The sequence below is a fragment of the Chiloscyllium punctatum genome, chromosome 11, assembly GCF_047496795.1.
Source record: "Chiloscyllium punctatum isolate Juve2018m chromosome 11, sChiPun1.3, whole genome shotgun sequence".
NCBI classification, from domain to species: domain Eukaryota; kingdom Metazoa; phylum Chordata; class Chondrichthyes; order Orectolobiformes; family Hemiscylliidae; genus Chiloscyllium; species Chiloscyllium punctatum.
In genome coordinates this window covers 75,875,554-75,898,505 of record NC_092749.1, presented here as the reverse complement: position 1 = coordinate 75,898,505, position 22,952 = coordinate 75,875,554, and the positions used below count along the sequence as shown (strand labels likewise).

General features: G+C 43.1%; 1 protein-coding gene across 2 annotated transcripts in view; it reads right to left on the bottom strand.

Moving 5' to 3' along the window:
• The window catches only part of zdhhc14 (zDHHC palmitoyltransferase 14), a 203,085-nt gene that overhangs the window by 36,780 nt on the left and 143,353 nt on the right, over positions 1 to 22,952 (bottom strand). For both annotated transcript variants that reach the window (XM_072581069.1, XM_072581070.1), the window contains exons 4-5: positions 19,822 to 19,959; positions 9,840 to 9,888 (exon numbers count right to left, since the gene is read on the bottom strand). In XM_072581069.1, coding sequence (XP_072437170.1) covers positions 9,840 to 9,888; positions 19,822 to 19,959 — 187 coding nt within the window. The remainder of the gene's footprint in view (positions 1 to 9,839; positions 9,889 to 19,821; positions 19,960 to 22,952) is intronic.

Here is a 22,952-nt window from a genome sequence, read left to right as displayed (position 1 = left end):
TATACCATCCCTGCCTTTGCAGTGCCATGTCTTTTTGCACTTTGTACCTCAGCTAGAGATATCAAGTCATCGTTAGCCTGCTGTGCTGTTTAGCACAGGCATAAAGCTAGGAAACATCATAATTTTCAGCTGGCTTCAATCAAATCAAGGTCCTTAGAACACTCAGGTGTTCTAAGGACCTAGTTCATGGACTGGACCTCTACCTCCTTTCACTCACTGTTGCATCACCTTTTTGTATTTTGCCCCCTTAGTCAGAGTTACCAGGTTCATACTACTTCTGTCTTTTTCTTGATATTTAGCACATGCATACAGGAAGGAAGTTGTCAAGGTTGTCTGCAGGCCTGGGTCATGTTAACCAAGACAGCCATCACTCGGCAAGTCTCAGACTATAAGTCAAGAGCAGTCTTCAATATCAGTCCAGAGCTTGGAAATGGTCAGACAGCCATTTAGGGTGGTCAGAGTCAGGATGCTTTCCACATAATGGGTGAATAGCCAAATGACTGTCAACCCACTACCCCACAATAGGTTCTTTTTTTAAAAATGCATTTAAATCATCTCATCATTCAATGTTATGTCTACCTGTTCTATCTCTCTGGTAAATACCAAAGCAAAATTATTTACTATTTCTGCCATCACGCTACCGTCCGCAATATTGTCCTGCATGCCTTTTAATGGTGTGATACAAACTGGGGTTCCACATATTTTTAATATCATTTATTTTAAGTTTGGATTTTGAATCTTGAGTTAATAATATTTGGTTTTTCTATGTGCTTCAACTTAATAAATCTTGTAATTATTTCTGCAGCTGTGGTTATTTCTTAGAAAACAGTTTGCAAGGACATCTTTGGGAGCCAAATGTGTTTTTGTTTACTTTAGGTTTTAGGTTTTTGCAACCTAGCTAGATAATCAATTGTACCTCAAATCTTTATGTTTTTTAAGCTAAGGGAAACATCCATAAGTAGACAGAGGGAGACTTGTGTTTCAGTGAAATCATTGCACTAAGATGCATGTATAGAACAGCGGTCTTGAGCAGAGGAGAAAATAGCCAACTAGATTACTTTACAGTAAGAAATTACTGATAGTCCCAGACCAGAAGAAGTATTGGGAGAAAATTGTGGAAAGGATTTGAAGTTAAAATTGTTTAAACTCAGGTGCGTGACAGCTCCAGGAAAACAGCTATCAGAGGTTTTTTTAAAAAAAAATCAGAGGTTGTAATCTTCCAGAACCATACGTCAATGCCGTGATCGGTATACTGACACCGACCATTGTATGCAGAACACTGGAGTGGCTGTTCATACTTTAGCCTAGAGGGAACACTGATGAGTACTGTACAAGAATTATTGGGGCACTATCAAGGGATGGTATCTTTAAACTTGTAAAAGAGTGTTTTGGGATTAGTGGGATTTTAAATTTACTAAGTATGTAAAACTCAGTAAATAGATTGGTTTATCCTATTTTATCTTAATTGATTTTGCTTTGAAAGCTTCTGTTCCATTGGGAAAACAAAACATGCAACACTGCAAATTTCTCGCTCATTGAGATACCACCTCATTAAAAACAAAACAATGTGATCAAACAAATCAGATTTCAGTTTGGAATCTGACTTTTCAAGTAATAACATCAGCACAAGTCAAACGATGATCACAGAGACAGGCTCTTTGGCACAAACTAGTCCATGCCAACCAAAATGTCCATCCACGCTATAACCCCATTTCCCTGCATTTGACCCATGTCCTTCTTTATTTTTTCTATCCATATATTTGTCCGAATGCCTTTTAAATGTCGTTAATGTACCTGCCTCAACCACTTCTGCAGGAAGTTCATTCCATATTTGTACCACCCTCTGTGTAAATAAGTTGGCCCTCAGGTTCCCTTTTATCCTTTCCCCTCTAACCTTAAACTAATGTCCTCTAGTCTTCGATTCCCCAACCCTGGGAAAAAGACTGAGCGCATTCACCCTATCCATGCCTCTCATGATCTTATACGCTTCTATAAGATACCCCCCTCAGTCTCCTATGCTGTAAAGAAAAATGTTCAAGCTTGTCCAATCTCTCCCTATAACTCAGACCGTTGAGTCCTGGCAACATCCTTGTCAATGACTTTGATATTCTTTCCAGTTTAATAACATTCTTCCTATAGCAAAGTGACCAAAGCTGAACACAATACTCTAAAAGCAGCCTCACCAATGTCTAATACAACTGCAACATAACTTCCCAACTTCTGTACTCCATGCTCTGAGAAGGCCAGTGTGCCAAAAGCCTTCTTCACTGCCCTGTCTGTGGCTCTACTTTCAAAGAACTGTGAACCTGAATTCCAAGGTCCCTCTGTTCACTACACTCCTTACGGCACTACTATTCACCATGAAACTCCTACCTTGATTTGCAAAATGCAAGACTTCCCTATATCAAACTCCATTTGCCATTTCTCGGCCCACTTCCCCAGCTGATTTAGGGTCCTGCTGCAATTTCTGATAACCTGATAATGGGCAGCATGGCAGCTCAGTGGTTAGCACTGCAGCCACCCAGCACCAGGAACCAGGTTCAATTCCAGCCTTGGCGACTGTTTGTGTGGAGTTTGCACGTTCTCCCCATGACTTCGTGGGTTTCCTCCGGGTGCTCTGGTTTCCTCCCACAATCTAAAGATGTGCAGGTTAGGTGAATTAGCCATGCTAAATTGCCCATAGTGTTAGGTGCGTTCGTCAGAGGGAAATGGGTCTGGGTGGGTTACTCTTCAGAGGGTCGGTGTGGACTTGTTGGGCCGAAGGGCCTGTTTCCATACTGTAGGGAATCAAATCTAATCTTCCTCACTGTCCACGATACTACCTATTTTAGTGGCATCTGTAAACTTACTAATCATGCCATGTACATTCTCATCCAAATCATTGATAGAGATAACAAACAACAATGGGTCCAGCGCTAACCCCTGGAGCACTCCACTAGTCACAGGTCTCCAGTTCAACAAGCATCCTTTCACTACTACTCTCTGTGTCCTACCATCAAGCCAATTGTTTGTATCTAATTTGCCAGCTCCCTCTGGATTCCTTGCAATCTAACTTTCCAGAGCAGCTGATCATGTGGAACCTTAACAAGGGTTCATTGAAATCTATATAAACTACGATTACTGCCCTTATCTCGTCAAGCTCCTGGTCACTACATCAAAGAACTCTAACAAATTTGAGAGGCATGATCACCCACGCACAAAAAATGTTGACTATTTCTAATCAAACCTTATCTTTCCAAATGCATGAATATCTCATCTTTCAGAATCTTCTCAAGTAACTTACCTACCACAGATGTCCGGCTTACTGGTCTTCAATTCCCAGGTTTTTCTTTGCAGCCCATCTTGAATAAGGGCACAACATTTGCGACCCTCTTGTCTGCTGGGACCTCACTTGTGACTAACGATGATGTAAACATATCAGCCAGAGCCCTAACAATTTCTACTCCAGCCTCTCTCAGTATTCTTGAGTATACCTGATCTGGATCAAGAGATTTATCCACCTTAATACATTCTAATACATCCATCAACTCCTTTACCGTGACATGGATTGTCCCCAAGATATGACCACTAACTTCCCTAAGTTCCCAATTCTTCATGTCTTTCTCCAGGGTAAACAGAGGGGAAATATTCATTGAGGACCTCGCCCAGTTCCTATAGTTCCATAAATGTCCACTTTGGTCCTTGACGGGTCCTATTCTCTCTCTAGTGATTCTCTCTCTCTATTCCCATTTACTATTTTATGTTATGACTAAACACAACTGAAAGAAGCTACAAATTAACAGTTACATGCAAAGCTTGATCAAATTTTAGATTTTCAACTCATTTAAAAAAATCCCTGAACCATTTTTTGACTAACTGAATGGACACGCAATTTGCTGCAAAATCTCTTCCAATCCAAAAGAGGCAAGAACTGGAAGACAATCACTTGCTGAAAAATGTGTTGTTGGAAAAGCACAGCAGGTCAGACAGCATCCAAGGAGCAGGAGAATCGACGTTTCCAGCAACACATTTTTCAGCTCTGATCTCCAGCATCTGCAGTCCTCACTTTCTCCTAGACAATCACTTGCCCCAAAAAGAGAGTCAGGAGGACATTATGTTTCTGAAACAGTGTGAAAGTGTTTGAGAGAGTAGCTTCATAAAGAGCATGAAAGAAAACTGGAACAGCAACTTCATAAACAACAGGATATGCAGCTGCTCAAACAGCACAAAATAGGATGGGGACAGCCATTTCATAAAGAGAAGAACAGTAGTGGTGGGAAATAACGAGAGCCTGCAACCTGCCTCCACCTGCCAGAATAGATGTGCAAAGTCACACAAAACAGGAGGATTATTTCTGGGTATATCTTTCATGTCTCAAAAGCAGAAACTGCTGGAAAATCTCAGCAGGTATGGCAGCAACTGGGAGAGAAATCAGAATTAGCGTTTAGGGCCCAGTGACCCTTCTTCAGAACTGGACTCCTTGCGGGGCGGGGGAAGAGGTACTTGGACGCTGTGTTTCTGGGGCAGTCATACTCCTTAGATTAATTAAGTAAGGTGTGTGTCAGGCAAAAGGGGTGTGGGGTGGTGTGACTGAGTGAAACAGTTACAGGAATCCAGAATTCAGCTTTGGAGGAACCTCAGCCATTTCCCATGTCCAACAAGTATGAAGTTCTTGGTCCCAGGGAGGACAATGGCATAGAATGCAAGAAGGATGAGTGAATTGACTACAACATATGATACAAGCTGCCATTCAAACTTTTTCTGGCGGGGGCAAGTGGAAGGAAAAGAGAACTATAGAAGTAACATTCAGCATAGTGAGGGAAATAGATACTGTTCTCTGCAGCAAACCCATGATCACTTCTATCTAGAAGAGAAGGGCAGCAGACACATGGGGATACCACCATCTGCAAGCTCCCCTTCAAGTTATTCACCTTGGGACTTTCCTTCCCTGTCACTGGGTCAAAACCCGAATTCCCTCCCTTAGGGGATTGTGGGTCTTCTTATAGTCTCCACTAGTTTAAGGAGGCAGCTCATCACCACCTTCTCGAGAGCAAACAGTAAATGCTGGCCAATATCCCATGAGTGAATTAAAATAAAAGTCAGATGGGTATGCTGATCTGAAATGGGAGAAGCATCCTTGTGGTGAGGTTTTCTGATGCTACCTGGGGGGGGGGGGGGGAGGTTTAAACTAATTTGCCAGGAAGGCAAGATCCTGAGAGACGGTTCAAGATTATTGGGAGATGCACAGCCAATCCCTCTACGGCCACAGGAGAGCGCTAAAGGGCTAGAAGACAGCCAAAGTAGTACTGTTATTCAAGAAGGGACCCAAGATACTACAGTCCAGCCAGTCTAACCTCCATCTTGGGGAAACTATTGAAAACAATTCTGAGGGATAGAATTAGTCTGCACTTAAATAGTAAGAATGCCTCATTCTTTTGAGCTCTAATGAGTAAAGGCTATCCTATTTAGCTCTTTCTGATAAATCAATCCCTTCAATGCACGCATCAGCTGAGTGAATCTCTTTTTAACTATCACTAAAGCCAGTACAGAGGAACCTCGATTATCCAAATGAGATGGGCAGGCAGTTTTTCATTCAGATAATTGATTCAATGCCTCTCCTCTGGGGCTCGGAGTTTTCTGAAGTTTCCTTTTTCCTCGCCCTGCCTGCCTTGCTCCCTTTCTCTGTGTCAGGGTTTGTTCCTGGGCAGATATACACTTGTGTATAAAAGGCCTACACATCATTGCTGAAGCCCCAGCTAGTCAGAGTGGACACCAATAGCAATACTGCTGCCGCCTTTGGGGGATGAGTCTCAGAATTGCACTTACACACACAGACACACACAGAGACAGTTTTACTGCAACTTTTGACAAGTTCCACCTTTGCCCTGTACAGGACAATGTTGGAAAGATTATCGAGGAAGGGGTTTTAGAGTACAATCCCTGTGTAGAACTCCAGGGAAAGCATGGGAGAGAGAGAGAGGGCGGGAGGTCAGTCATTTGGAGACGGTGTTTAGGCTCCCATCAGTCCAGGACTGTTCTCAGCAGCACTTCAGTACGACGAGTTCACTTTTAATCATTGTAGACAAAAGACATGATCAGTGTTGGAAACACGTCTTTGATGTAATGTTTCTATCGGGACCTTGAGATCTTAGAATATTACAGCGCAGTACAGGCCTTTTGGATAATCCGAAATTCGTATAATTGATATTCAGATAATCATGGTTAGTCGGTATATTTTTTTAAAAATACTAGGAGAGGCTGGATAAATGGGACTTTTTTTCACCGGATTGTAGGAGATTGAGGGGTGATCTTAAGGGTTTGAAAAATCATGAGGGGTATAGATAAGGTGAAAATCTATCTATACCAGCCTTTAGCAGTTATCGATCATTCATGACCCAGTAGGGTTAAAAATTCCAAAGACTCACAAACCCGTGTAGAAACTTTTGAACTCAGTCCCAAATTATTGACCAGTGGGCTGTGCCCATATATTCTAGATTCCCTAACTAGAGGAAAGAATCTCAGTGTCTTACCTCATCAACCTCTTCAGAATCTTCTAAGTTTTAATTCCATCACATCTTATTCTTATAAACTCCAAACAAATGTAATAGCATAAAAAACAGGAACAGGAGTGGGCCATCTTACCCCATCAACATGATCCCCATTGATTAAAATCATGGCTGAACTGACTGAGGCCACAATCCCACTTTATGTTCCCCACCACAACGCCACCGTCGTCCCCTCACCAATTAGCCTTAACTCCCTTGGAGATCAAAAATCTGCCTTTCACATAATCAATAGCTCAAATTCCCTCAGAAGCAGTGGCCACAACAAGGCAGAAATTAGCATTCAACTTCACACTGAGAAATTTGGGTCCTTTGGAAGTGTGTTAAACTAAAATTCGGGTATAACAAAGGAAGGAGGGCAGTGTAATTGGAATGGACTGGGGTAAGTGTTTAGCAGAAAAGATAGCAACAATGCAGATGTTTAAAAATTAGCTCATGACTCACAACGAAGTCATGCAAAACGGATTCTAGGAAAGGGATAATCTAGCCATGCTTAACCAAGGAAAGTATCAAATGGAAAGAAAAACATATAAAGTGGCAAAGATTAGCAGTTAACAGAGGATTTAGAAAGTTTCAAAAACCACAAACAATGGGAGTGGAAAGTTTAAAGGGTAATGTGAGAGGCAATTTTTTTAAAAAACACAGAGTAGGTGTGGAACATTATGCCAGGGAAGGTTTGAATTTGAATGATTTATTGTCACTTACATTTTATAGTGAATAATACAGTTAAATATAGTGAAAAGCTTCACTGCGATGAGTCACTAAACCTCAACAGCAACTCCTGCACTGCCACCAATGCTCCATCACCTCACCATCGTCTGCACCGTCACACCAAAATAGGAATAGTCATACTTTAGGCAACATTTCTTCATCACTGGACCCATCTCACTGACGCTGAGTCCCACACTTAGTCCATACCATCCCCGCAACACCCATCAACCCTTGCTCTGCGCGCCGCTGCCGCATCGTTAACCAGGAGTTCCCGCTCTGGCCCCTACCATGTCCAAAACCAGGAGTCCTTGGCTCCGCTGCCACCTGGACGACACCAGATGTTCCCTCTCTGAGCATTCCATGCTGCTGTTGTTGCAGATACCATCTTGCCAATGCCATGAGTCCCCGCTCTGGGCCTACTGCAACCAGGAGTCCCTGGCCCTCCCACCCTCCTCAGATATTGCGTAGCCAGTGCTGCCATCTTGAAGAGTCTGCTGCCGTCACGTCCAATCACTGGAGGAGCATTGCCACTGCTGCTGCCGGCCCCAATCAAGGCATCTTTCTTGTCACTGTTGCCGCCTCCAGTTGCTGGCAGGTGATGCATCTGCTGCTTCCAATTGCTGGGAAGCTGCCAGCACTCCACGCACAGCCCGCTCTCACTGCCACGCTGATGCCACTGACTAACTCATCAAAGAGAAAATGCAAGAAAGAGAAAAGAAGAAAGAAACAGATAGGAGTGGATGAGCCCCAGGCGACAGCCTGCACGCAGCCCTGCTACTCTGCTGCCATCTTGGAACTGGAAAAGTTGGTGAAAGCAGTTATGATAGCAATATTTAAAAGACATTTCGACAGACACATGACAGACAGGGAAGAGAGGTATACAGACTGTGTTTTGACAGATGGGATTAGTTCAGAATGGCATCATGGTTGGCACAGATATGATATGCCAGAGCATATGACCAAAAACTTTGATGGTAAACTAGTAAGTAATATTAAAGTGGGGAACACGTGTTTCTTTCAACGTCGAAAAGAAAGACAAAACAAAGTGAATATAGGTCACTTAGAGTAGGCCTGGAAAAATAATAATGGGAAATCAAAAAATGGTAGGGGCGTTGAACAAATACTTTGCATCAGTCTTTAAACACTACTAACATTTCAGAAATACTGAATAGTGGCAGGTTGGGGGGGTAAAGTTGAGAGGAAATACATACACGAAGTATGACTAGAGAAAAAGTATTGGGTGAAATTAATGGGGTTAAAGGCTGATAAGTCTCCTGGCTTTGATGGGTGCATTTGAGGATATTAGAAGCAGTAGTTACAGAGAAAGTGTAGTGATCCTCCAAGAATCCTTAGTTTCTGGAGAAGTCCCAAAGGATTGGAAAACAGCCAAGGTAAAATGCTTATTCAAAAAGTAAAGGAGACAAAAATATTTAACTGTAGGCCAGTTGGTTTGAGATCTGTTGTTGGTAAAATATTAGAGTCTATTATGAAGGATGTACTAATAGACCATTTAAAAATATAAAACAGTCAAACAACGTCAGCCTGGCTTCACAAAGGGGAAATCATATCTGACAACAAGTAGGATAGATAAAATTGAACCAGTGGATGTAATATATTTGGATTTCTAAATATTTTGTACAAATATACCCAATTTAAATGTGCGCTTTCATTCCTGCACCCAGCAAGTCCTTCTCTCAAATTTAAAAAACAATAATAATTTTCTTTTTTTCTCATGTTCCTTTTGTTTTTTTCTCTTTTTAATGCAATATTTCTCTTCCAGACTTAGTTTCACTCTAAATACTCTTCCTTCTGTCATTGGGGTGGTGCGTGGTGACTCAGTGGTTAGCACTGCTATCACCCAGCGCCAGGGACCCACGTTCGATTCCAGCCTCGGGCGACTGACTGTGAGGAGTTTATACATTCTCCTCACATCTGCATGGGTTTCCTCTGGGTGCTCCAGTTTCCTCCCACAGTCCAAACAGGTGCAAGTCAGGTGAATTGGCTATGGCTAAGTTACCATAGTGTTAGGTGCATTAGTCAGAGGGGAATGGATCTGGGTGGGTTACTCTTCGGAGGGTCAGTGTGGACTTATTGGGCCGAAGGGCCTGTTTCCATACTGCAGGGAATCTAACCTAATCATTCACCGGTTCCCTTCACAATCCTCAAGTCTCATTGGTTAAGCAAGATCTCAGCTACTTCACTGCCTCATTATGCCAGTGCCAAATGCAGTTCCGGCAAATGATAGCACAAAAGTATTTTGCGCTGAAGGAAAGAAGCCAACAGAGCACACTGCAAGATGCCTTCGATTTTAGAATAATATGGATACATTTATGCACATTGGAAATCTCAAATTTTAAATAAACATCACTTAAGAAAATTTTTAATTGCATGCATCTAGCATTACATGTTACTCAGTGTTTAATGTAATCAGAATTGAAAATATTCAGCAAATAAAGAAAGAAGCATCCAATGATCAATTAAGCAATATCTCATTGTATAAATGAGCTTGGCACAGCACATCACAACACGCTCAAAGTAGTTCAAAGATCTCCTCATGATCTGTTTGAATGTGACAGGAAAGGATATCTTGCCGGGCTGTCTTTTAGTGCATTTAGAAATCCTGTCTTCTGAGATCCTAAATAAAATTGTTTAAGTATATGTTAGATTAAAACACAATTAAAGTTCACTTGCTTAAAGTTCAGCTCACAGCAATGGGTTTATGATAATCTTGTCAAAGCATAAATATTACAGTAAAATGAATAAATATGACTAACAAGCTCACATGTTCTATCCCATATTCTATTCTATGCTGCAAATGTTCTTTCAGACAAGCTACATCCAATCTGTTGTCTCTGTAAAAACATTGTTTAAATCAATGCTCCTTCGAATGTGCACATACTTCAAGTTTCTAACATAAACCAACTTTAGCTTTATAGTACACGATCTGCTCACAAATGCAGCATTGAAAAAAACACCTTCTGAATATGTCAAATAAGCAAATATGAAATGCAAAAACAAATAAATTGAAGGTTCCTGAGTGTTCAAAGCCAGGTAACAAGGCTAAGGATTCAGTCCTTATTTAGAGTACTTCTCAGTCCTCTTCTCCAGTTTGCAGACTCAAGCTCGAGAACTATAGTTAAAACTTAACACATTTAGAAGCAAAGAATAACTAGGTTCAGTAATAAAAAATGCTGCCATGCCATTGCAATAGAAACAAGGGGTAGTGAATGTTAAAACTGACATTGAAATTTTTATCCAAGTAATTGAAGCAGCAATTTAACCAAATAACATTTCCTGAAAGACTAAATAGGGAAAAGTGAATACTGCGCAAGTTTTCAGGCAGATCAGAAAAAATGAAAATCCATTATTATTATGAGGCAAAATGACAGTAATTTTGCATGTAAAGGAGATCATAGAATTATTACAACACAGGAGGCGGCAATTTGACCCATTATGTCTGTGTTGGTTCTCAATGTACCTATCACCACTATTCTTTATCTCCATAGTCCTGTAATAATGTCCTTCCTTTTTAGCTAACGAATCAAATTTCCTCTTGGATACCCTGACTGGTACCAAGTTAAAAAATCACACATCACCAGGTTATAGTCTAACAGGTTTAATTGGAAGCACACTAGCTTTTGGAGCGATGCTCCTTCAACAGGTGATGTGAACTGTCACTTTATGAATTGAATTTTGGTTGTTTTACTTCAGTTTGAACACTATGTGCCACAGCACAAAATTGTACAATCAATTTTCCTAAATCATAAAAGAGGCCCTAGGATGGCTGATGTAAGAAATAAAACAGCCACTCTTTTGGATGAAGAGATGCAACATTTACATACAAATTCATAAAATATGCAGTCACTCAGTTACAATCAGATATAGTTCAAAGATCCTATTTCAAAGAGCTAAGCGTAATTTTATCAGATGATTTGGAGGCGCCAGTGTTGGATGGGGTGGGAGAAAGTGAGGATTGCAGATGCTGGAGATCAGAGCTGAAAATGTGTTGCTGGAAAAGTGCAGCAGGTCAGGCAGCATCCAAGGAGCAGGAGAATCGACGTTTCAGGAATGGGGTGGACAAAGTTAGAAATCATACAACACCAAGTTGTAGTCCAACATGTTTATTTGAAAGCACTAGCTTTCCACAGCTACCTAACGATGAGGCAGCGCCTCGAAAGCCAGTGCTTTTAAATAAACCTGTTGGACTATAACTTGGTGTTGTGTGATTTTTATCAGATGAGAACAAGCATTAAGTTCTCTTGCATTCATGTTAATTTAGACCCCGAATAGAATTTGTTTTATTTTCTTCAATATAAATTATTAATATGCTATTAGATCTTAGGAAAAAAGGTAGCATTAATTTTGATTGATAATGTTTCAACATGAACTGCCGCTTCATTGGAAGAGCAAATTACTGCAGATGCTGGAATGTGAACTGAAAACATAAAATGCTGGAGATCACAGCTGGTCAGGCAGCATCCAAGGAGAAAAACAAGCTAAAGTTTTGAGTCGGGATGACTTTTCATGGGGTGAGCTAAACTGAAGTGTAGAGGAGGCAGCATTTATACAATAGTCAAGGGAGGTTGAAGTGCTGCAGAAGAAATTTGAAATAGTTGATAGTTCAGATTAGATGATCGGAATGTGAGAAGAGCAGAACACTGGTGTGTCTAACCGCCAGACTGGAAAGAACAGATAGTGCCACTGGAGTCCAGGGAGGGGAGAAGCGACATGGTGACAGAGAACGTAACATGCAAAGCTAAATGAAAAGGAAGGAATGAGTCCACAATTTGAAGGTGTTGAACTCAATATTGAACCCAGAAAGTTGTAAAGTGACTAATTTGAAGAGGAGATGTTGCTCCTCATGTTTTCGCTGTGATTGGCTAGAGCATTGCAGCATGCCAAGGACAGACAAGTGGACATGAGAGCAAGACGCTGCGTTAAAATGACTGGCTATGGCAAGGTTGGGGTCTTGCCTGCGAACGAACTAGAGGTGACCTGCAAAGTGGTCACCCAGTCTGGGTTAATTTCCCCAGTGTAGAATAGGCTACGTTGGGTGCAGTGAATACAATACACAAGATTGGAGGTGGTACAGGTGAAATGCTGCTTCATCGGAAAAGACTGTTTAGGCTCTTGGATAGTGAGCAGGGAGGAGGTGAAGGGACAGGTGACACGCCTTCCGCAGTTACACAGGAAGGTACCATGAGAAGGGAAGGTGGTGTTGGTGGTTAAGGAATGAACTGGAGTGTCCTAAAGGGAATGAACCCTACGAAATGCAGGGGATTGAGGGGAAGATATGTTTGGTGGTGGTGTTCTGCTGGAGTTGTCTGTAATGGCAGAGAATGATCCTTTGAGCATGGAGGCTGGTGAGGTGAAAAGTGAGAACAAGGGGGACCCGATCACGCTGTCGCAAGCAATGGAAAGGGGCAAGGGCAGAAGCTTGGGTGATAGGTTGGATGCAGTTGAGGGCCCTGTCAACCACAGTGGGCAGGAAGCCACCATTATGGAAGAAGGAAACCATGTAAGCAACGCTGGTTTGGAAAGTGGCATTATCGGGACAGATATCATATAGCGAAAGAACTGGGAGAATGGGATGGAATCCTTGAAGGACTGGGGTGGGAAAATAGCTAAGTAAGTCAGTGGATGGCAGTGGACAGTTTATTCCCCGAATAATTTGGAGATGGAGACATCAACGAAAGGAAGGGAAGTGTTGGAAATGGACGATGTGAAAGTTATAGTGGGGTGGAAATTGGAGACAAAAGTAACAAACTTTTCAAGGTTCAGTTTGGAGCATGAAGTGGCACCAATTTGGTTGTCAATGTACTGAAAACAAATGTCAGAAGGGGCCAGGGTAGGACTGGAACAAGAATTGATCCACATACACTATAAAGAGACATACATAACTGGTGCCCATAGCCACTCCTTTGAAATGGCAGAAGTCAGATGAATTAAAAGGAGAAATTGTTCAGTGAGAGAACAAGTTCAGCCAAACAGAGGAAAATGGAGGCGTATGGCGATTGTTCAGGTCCAGGGGAAAATAGGAAGAAGTGTTCGAGAAATGACATTGAGCCTCAGCAAGGTAAAGATCAGTGTGTCAGACTACAATGGCACTACCTTTTCCAGCAGGTTTGATAACAAAGTTAGGGTTGGACCCAAGAGAACAAAGCAATTTCAGAAGGGGACAGGTTAGAGTGAGTGAGAGCAGCAGTGAAATTGAGATAGCTGATGACGTGCTGGCAGGTTTCAATGAAGAGACCGTGGGCAGGTAGAAGTCCAAGGTGTTTGCCAAAAATCACTTTCACAGTCATGTTCCCTTTTTCAGCAACTGCCAATGACTCAGACTTACTCTACATGGATTTCAACTGAAGTTTCACCCTTTGTGTTTTGAAACCATCAGGATTAATCTCTATGATATACAATATTCCTCAGACTGCTGCTCCACCTGCATCCTGTGATCCATGAGCAATGCTATGCGCCATTCCCCAGTTCATTTCATCCTTCACATCATCAGTCATCTCAACAAAAGACTTTTTCTCTTTGTTTCAGGCATCAAGGCATGCAAGCTCCAGCAACTTATGGACTACAACACTCACCCTGCACTGCCTTCTTCACGCCTCTCCGACCCCATCCCCTCCAGTCACTCGGAGCTGATCTCTTATGGTCCCTTAGCACCCACCTCTTCCCAGCTCTCAGATGCCATTCCTTTCTGTTCCTCAGAAGTCACTCCCCCAAACCCCAGCCCTTGTCGTGTTTTCACAATGCCTCCTGACCTTCCCATCTGAGGCTGAACCTATTGTCCCCAGCTTTATACACCGACACCTCCACTTTAATAAATTTTGGGGTTACTGGGATGTCAAATTGTTTTTCCACTGCCTTAGTCTCCTTGTTCACTTCTTTGGGAAGGATTACCCCCTGCCCAGTTCCACTGATCTCATCACCCACCTCCAGTATTCACCCTCCACTTGGACCCGTTCCTCTGCTCTCTTACCTATACTCGATCTCTTCATTGAAAACTACTGGCATGACATCAATTTCACTGCTGCTCTCACCCACTTTAACCTGCCCCCTTCTGAAATAGCCACACATTGCTCTCTCAGGTCCAAGCCTAACTTCATTATTAAACCTGTCAACAAAGGTGGAGCCACTGTCATCTGGCGCACTTATGTAGACAGGCCAACAAGAGGTGAGGCCATACTGGATTTGGTTCTGGGTAACTAACCAGGCCAGGTGTTAGAATTGGAGGTAGGTGAGCACTTTGGGGACAGTGACCACAATTCGGTGACTTTTACTCTAGTGATGGAGAGGGATAAGTGTGCACTGCAGGGCAAGAGTTATAGCTGGGGGCAGGGAAATTATGATGCAGTGAGGCATGACTTAGGATGCGTGGCTTGGAAAAGTAGGCTTCAAGGGAAGGGCACAATCGATATGTGGAGCTTGTTCAAGGAGCAACTATTGAGTGTCATTGATAAGTATGTACCTGTCAGGCAGGGAGGAAAGGGCCATGTGAGGGAGCCGTGGTTTAATAAGGAATTGGAATCCCTTGTTAAAGGGAAGAGGGCGGCGTATGGAAAGATGAGGTGTGAAGGTTCAATTGGGGCAATTGAGAGTTAAGGTAGCCAGGAAGGATCTGAAGAGAGAGCTAAGAGCAGTAAGGAGGGGACATGAAAAGTCCTTAGTTGGTAGGATTAGGGAAAACCCAAAGGCTTTCTATAGGTATGTCAGGAATAAAAGAATGACTAGGGTAGGAATAGGTCCAGTCAAGGATAGTAGTGGGAAGTTGCGTGTGGAGGCTGAAGAGATTGGGGAGACACTGAATGAATACTTTTCGTCAGTATTCACTCAGGAACAGGACATTGTTGTCGATGTGAATATTGAGTCACAATTAATTAGCATGGATGGCTTTGAGGTATGTAGTGAGGAGGTGTGGGAAATTCTGGAAAGGGTGAAAATAGGTAAGTCCCCTGGGCCTGATGGCATTTATTCTAGGATTCTCTGGGAAGCAAGGGAGGAGATTGCAGAGCCATTGGCCTTGATTTTTATGTCCTTGTTGTCTACAGGAATAGTGCCAGAAGACTGGAGGATAGCAAAGGTCCCTTGAGCCCCGCCCCTCCAACCGCCACCAGGACAGAACCCCACTGGTCCTCACCTACCACCCCACCAACCTCCATGTCCAACGTATCATCCGCCGTCATTTCCACCACCTCCAAACGGACCACACCACAAGGGACATATTTCCCTCCCCTCCCCTATCAGCGTTCCGAAAAGACCACTCCCTCCGTGACTCCCTTGTCAGGTCCACACCCCCCACCAACCCAACCTCCACTCCCGGCACCTTCCCCTGCAACCGCAAGAAATGCAAAACTTGCTCCCTTACCTCCCTCCAAGGCCCCAAGGGACACTTCCATATCCGCCACAAATTCACCTGCACCTCCACACACATCATCTATTGCATCCGCTGCACCCGATGTGGCCTCCTCTACATTGGGGAGACAGGCTGCCTACTTGCGGAACGTTTCAGACAACACCTCTGGGACACCCGGACCAACCAACCCAACCACCCCGTAGCCCAACACTTCAACTCCCCCTCCCACTCCACCAAGGACATGCAGGTCCTTGGACTCCTCCATCGCCAGACCATGGCAACACGACGGTTGGAGGAAGAGCGCCTCATCTTCCGCCTGGGAACCCTCCAACCACAAGGGATGAATGCAGATTTCTCCAGTTTCCTCATTTCCCCTCCCCCCACCTTGTCTCAGTCAAATCCCTCGAACTCAGCACCGCCTTCCTAACCTGCAATCTTCTTCCTGACCTCTCCGCCCCCACCCCACTACGGCCTATCACCCTCACCTTGACCTCCCTCCACCTATCGCATTCCTAACGCCCCTTCCCCAAGTCCCTCCTCCCTACCTTTTATCTTAGCCTGCTGGACACACTTTCCTCATTCCTGAAGAAGGGCTGATGCCTGAAACGTCGATTCTCCTGTTCCTTGGATGCTGCCTGACATGCTGCGCTTTTCCAGCAACACATTTTCAGCAAATGTGGTTCCTTTGTTCAAGAAGGGGAGTAGGGATAACCCTAGTAACTATAGGCCAGTGAGTCTCACTTCTGTTGTGGGCAAAGTCTTAGAGAGAATTGTAAGGGATAGGATTTATGAACATCTGGATAGGAATAATGTGATCAAGGATAGTCAGCATGATTTTGTGAAAGGCAGGTCGTGCCTCACAAACCTTATTGAATTCTTTGAGAAGGTGACTAAGGACGTGGACGAGGGTAAAGTGGTAGATGTGGTGTATTTGGATTTTAGTAAGGCGTTTAATAAGGTTCCCCATGGTAAGCTACTGCAAAAAATACGGAGGTATGGCATTGAGGGTGAGTTGGAGGTTTGGACTAGGAACTGGCTGGCTGGAAGACGACAGAGGGTAGTAGTTGATGGTAAAGGTTCATCTTGGAGTGCAGTTACTAGCGGTGTTCCGCAAGGATCTGTTTTGGGACTATTGCTGTTTGTCATTTTTATAAATGATCTGTAGGAGGGGCTAGAAGGTTGGGTGAGCAAGTTTGCGGATGATAAGAAAGTCGGTGGAGTAGTTGACAGTGAGGAAGGATGTGGCAGGTTACAGCGGGATATAGATAAGCTGCAGAGCTGGGCAGAAAGGTGGCAAATGGAGTTCAATGTAGGTAAGTGTGAAGTGATTCACTTTAGTAAGAGTAAGATGGGGTACTGGGCTAATGGTCGGATACTTGGTAGTGTGGATGAGCAGAGAGATTTTGGTGTCCATGTACACAGATCTTTGAAAGTTGCCACCCAGGTAAATAGTGCTGTGAAGAAGGCATACGGTGTACTGGCTTTTATTGGTACAGGAATTGAATTCCGGAGTCCTGAGGTCAGGTTGCAGTTGTATAAGACTCTGGTGCGGCCGCATCTGGAGTACTGTGTGCAGTTTTGGTCGCCATACTATAGGAAGGATGTGGAGGCACTGGAACAGGTGCAGAGGAGGTTTACCAGGATGTTGCCTGGTATGGTAGGAAGATCGTATGAGTAAAGGCTGAGGCACTTGGGGCTGTTTTCATTGGAGAAAAGAAAGTTTAGGGGTGACTTGATAGAGGTGTACAAGATGATTAGGGGTTTAGATAGGGTTGACCATGAGAACCTTTTTCCATGTATGGAGTCAGCTATTACGAGGGGGCATAGCTTTAAATTAAGGGGTGGTAGGTATAGGACAGATGTTAGGGGTAGATTCTTTATTCAGCGAGTCGTAAGTTCATGGAATGCCCTGCCAGTAGCAGTGGTGGACTCTCGCTCTTTATGGGCATTTAAACGGGCATTGGATAGGCATATGGAGGATAGTGGGCTAGTGTAGATTAGGTGGGCTTGGATCGGCGCAACATCGAGGGCCAAAGGGCCTGTACTGCGCTGTATTTTTCTATGTTCTATGTTCTATGATCTTTACCTTGCACAGGCTCAATGCCCACCCTTCCCCAGTACCATGAATCCACATCCAAACATCAAGCCATTGTTGCCAGGACTGTCACCAACCTCATCACCTCCGGAGACCCTCCCTCCACTGCCTCCAACCTTAGTCTCCCAACCTGCATGGCCCTTTCCTACATCCTCCCCAAAGTCTACAAACCAGATTCCACCAGTAGGCCTATTGCATAAGCTTGTTCCAGCCCCATCAAGCTCATTTGTTCCTATCTTGACTCCATCCTCTCTCCATCTTGTCCAGACCCTACCCACTTACATCTGCAATCCCTCTGATGCCCTCTGCCATATTGCCAATTTCCAGTTCCCTTGCTCTAACTGCCTCTTGTTCACCATGAATGCCCAATCCCTCTACGCCTCTATTTCCCACCAGGATGGTCTGAGCGCTCTTAGCTGCTTCCTCAACCAGAAGCCTGAAAAATCACCATTCTTCCACTGCCTGGCTGTACTTGTTCTCATATTGAACGAATTTGCCTTTGATTCATCTTATTTCTGCCATGTCAAAGGAGTGGCTATGGGCACCAGCTTGGGCCCCAGTTATGCCTACCTTTTTATGGGGTAACTGGAACAAGAATTATTCCAGTTACCCCATAAAAAGGTAGGCATAACTGGGGCTCAAGCTGGTGCCCATAGCCACTCCTTTGACATGACAGAAATAAGATGAATCAAAGGCGAATTCTTGTTCCAGTCCTACACTGGCTCCCTCCAACAACTCTTTTCTTCGGTACATCGATGACTGTTTTGGTGCCAGTTCATGTTCTCACCTGGACCTTGAAAAATTTGATAATTTGGCCTCCAATTTGCACCCCTCCATAACTTTATCATCCATTTCCAACACTCCCCTTCCTTTCATTGATCTCTCAGTCTCCATTTTGGGAAATAAACTTTCCACTGCCATCCACTACAAAACCACTGACTACAGCTCTTCCCACCCCATGTTCTGCAAAGATTCCATCCCATTCTCCCAGTTCCTTCACCTATGTCGTATCTGTTCAGATAAAACAGCGGCTCCCTTCTTCCATAATGGTGGTTTCCTGCTCATTGAGATTGACAGGGCCCTCGATTGCATCTGACCTAACACCAGCTGTCCAACCTTTCCCCTTCCCATCGCTCACAACAGTGTGACCAGGACCCCCTTGTTCTCACTTTTCAACCCACCATTCTCCACATTCAAAGAATCGCTCTCTGCCATTTCAGACAACTCTAACAGTATGCCACCACCAATCACATCTTCCCCTCACCTCCCCGTCTGCATTTCGCTGGGATTGTCCCCTCCAGGTCTATTTCTCAACAACCAACACCTAACCCCCTTCCCACAGCACCTTCCCATGTAACCTCCTCCCTGCTCACCATCCAAGAGCCTAAACAATTTTTCCAGTGAAGTAGCATTTCACCTGTACCTCTTCCAATCTTGTGTATTGTATTCGCTGCACCTAATTGGCCTACTCTACGTTGGGGACATTAAACCTAGACTGGGTGACCACTTTGCCAGACACCTCTGGTCTATTCGCAGGCTTGACCCAGACCTTCCCGTAGCCGGTCTTGATCGCATGCTCACGTATCTATCCTCGGCATGCTGCAATGGTCTTGCAAATCACAGTGCAAACTGGAGGAGCAACTTTTCATCTTCAAACTAGGCAGTTTATAATCTTCTGGGCTCAATATTGAGTTCAACACCTTCAAATTGTGAACCCATTTCTTCCCTTTCTTTTAGTTTTGCTTGCTACATTCTCTGTCACCCTCACTCTCATATCAGAATGCTAGCCTGTTTTCTCAAGATGGATGCTGTCTGGCCTGTTGTGATGGCCAGCATTTTTTTGTTTTCAGCGCTGCTTCACTGGAATCGCTGAACTTATGATTCAGTGAATAGCTTTTCATTTATATTTACACTACTGATCTTCTGACCTGAAAAACGTAAGCATATTAAGGTAAATAGCGGCACAAATCATTCTAAGTTGATCCAGACTGCAGTCAGTTTTCAGTGAATCATAAAATGGTGTAACTGACTTTATTTCAGAACATGAATGGAGGTTATGAACAAGATTACACTAAGTTTCTGCAGCAAATATTCTGACCTAAAACAGTACTTACGGAGAATGACATGTGTGATGACGAAAGCGAAGATGAAGACTGTCAGAAATGACAGTGACAAAATAAACATGTAAAAAAATCTGTAGTTCCTTTTTCCCACGCAGTTGCCTACCCAGGGACAGTGGTGATCAAATCGTTCTGAAGGAGGAAAAATATTATTGGATCAGATTATGAGCCATCTTTTCAGAGTTTGCTTTTTTGTACAAAAAGGTTTATGTAGTTTCTATTTTTAACCTAGGACAGTCTATTTATCACACAACTAAACTGCATTCCATTCCACACCCTCTACAGCAACAAGAAACAATCAGGGCTATTTTGTTGATCTTGCAGTATGCGATTTCCATTCTGAATTTAGCTTCCCATTGAAAAGGTATGTGGGAGAAAATAAGCTAGCAAATATAAAGTATTGATCTCTTTTAATAAGTGTGTCTAAGATAAACATATTCTTGTATTAAAAATACAAAAACTACAAAAAAACAAATACATTCAAGATAAAAAAATAAACCAGATTAAGCTGAAAGCACCCAGTCAACTCCGATGAAAATAATGTAATGATAAAATTAATATCAGACAATGCAGAATTACTGTGTTGCTTACTTTAAGCACCTGCATGATCAATAATATATCTTACATATTTCTTGATTTCTGAATTTTGATATAGACTCAGAATTACACAGCATGGAAACAGACTCTTCAGTCCAACTTGTCCACACTGAACAGATATCCCAAACTGATATGGTTCCATTTGTCAACAGTTGGCTCATATCCCTCTCAACCTTTTCGATTCATATACACCTCTAGACGGCTTTTAAATGTTGGAATTGTACCTACCTTCACCACCTCCTCTAGCAGTTTGTTCCATACACACTCTGCGTGAAAATAATTCCCCTCAGCTCCCTATTAAATTTTTCCCTCTCACCTTAAACCTATGCCCTCTAGTTTTGGACTCCCCTACCCTGGAAAAAAGACCTTGACTATTACACCCTATCCATACTTTATAAACCTCTACAAGGTCACCCCTCAGTCTCTGACACTCCAGGGAAATATGCCCCAGCCTATTCAGCCAATCCCTATAACTCAACCCCTCCAATTTCAGCAACATCCTTATAAATCTTTTGAACCCTTACAGGTTCCTTTAGCAAGGAGATCGGATTGAACACAGTATTCTAAAAGTGGCCTCACTGATGTTCTGCATAGCCACAACATGAGCCACGACTCCTATACTCAATGCACTGACCAATGAAGGCTAGCGTGCGAAACACCTTCTTCACCACCATGTCTACCTGCGACTCCATTTTCAAGGAACTATGCACCTGCACCTCACGATCTCTTCATTCAGCAACACTCTTAAGGGCTCTATCATTAACTGTACAAGTCTTGCCCTGGTTTGCCTTCCCAAAATGCAGCATCTCTCATTTATCAAAATTAAACTCCATGTGTTATTTCTCAGCTCATTTGTCCATCTGATCAAAATCCTATTGTACTTTGAGATAACCTTTGGCGGCACGGTGGCACAGTGGTTAACACTGTTGCCTCACAGCGCCAGAGACCCGGGTTCAATTCCCACCTCAGGAAACTGTCTGTCTGTGTAGAGTTTGCACATTCTCCCAGTGTCTGTGTGGGTTTCCTCCGGGTGCTCCAGTTTCCTCCCACAGTCCAAAAATGTGCAGGTTAGGTGAATTGGCCATGCTAAATTGTCCGTAGTGTTAGGTGAAGGGGTAAATGAAGAGGAATGGGTCTGGGTGGGTTGCTCTTCGGAGGGTTGGTGTGGACTTGTTGGACCAAAGGGCCTGTTTCCACACTGTAAGTAGTCTAATCTAATCTAATCTTCTTCACTGTCCACTACACAAGCAATTTTGATGTCAACTGCAAACTTACTAACCATACCTCTCTATATTCACATCCAAATCATTTATATAAAAAAGGACAAAAAAAAAAGAAGTAGACCCAGCACCAATTCCTGCAACACACTGCTGGTCAAAGGTCTCCAGTCCAAAAAACAACCCTCTTCCATCATCCTCTGTCTGCTAACTTCAAGCCAATTCTGTATCCAACTGCTAGCTCCCCCTGGATTCCATGTGATCCAACCTTGCTAATCAGTCTACGATATGGAACCTTGTTGAACGCCTTGCTGAAATCCATATATACAATATCTACTGCTCTGCCTTCAATCTTCTTTGTCACCACTTCAAAAACTCAATCAACTTAATGGGACACATTTTTCCACACAAAGCCATGCTGACAATCCCCAAACAGTCCTTTCCTTTCCAAATGCATACTTCACAAATAGGAGGTAAGTTTATTACTCCAACTAGAAAAAGGGGCAGCCATGCACAGAGTTAAAATTAATTTTGGGAAGAAACATTGCCCTCCACAAGGAGGCCTTTTATTTCATTTTAAAAATATGTCAACTTGTTTTGGTTCACTATTTATGGAAGGTATTCATTTGAATAAGATCAGTGTGGGTGAATGGGGTGGGTGTGGAAAACAAAATATTTCAACGGACCTAATCATATTAAAGTAACTCTAACTTTGCAATCTCCATTAGAATGAATCAAAGAGTCTCGAATCCATGGTAACAGACAAAGGTCAGAGTCTTAAGGAGTTTGGAAGATTCAACTGCCTTTAAAATGGCAGGTAGGACCCAGTTACAAAAGTGTGACAGGATCATTATTTACCAGCAGGGGAGGAGGTGGGCCATGATTCACACAAAAAGACAAGCCAAACTCAACAAGTGCTGTGCTCAAACAGACTTGATTTGGCTGATCTAAGGGTCTTAATCTACAGTTTGCGAGTCACAAATTGATGGGTGGATGTGAATGCTCTTGAAGAGTAATTAAATCCTGTGTACCTGTTATCATCTGAAATCATTTAAAGGCCATGTTCCTTAAACTTCACAAAAAGCACAAGTTACAACTGGTACTGTGGTATAGATTAGAAAAAAAAAGTCTGGTTATCTGATTCAAAAGTTACACTTATTTCAGCAGTGTATTTGGAGTTCATAGTTTGATTGACAGTTTAAATAGTTTATTAAACAATCGGTTGGTTTTTAATGTGGAATCTGAATAGGACATTAATCTCTTTTTTTCAAAAAAAATCACTTGAAGACACAAAAATTTTATCTGAATTCA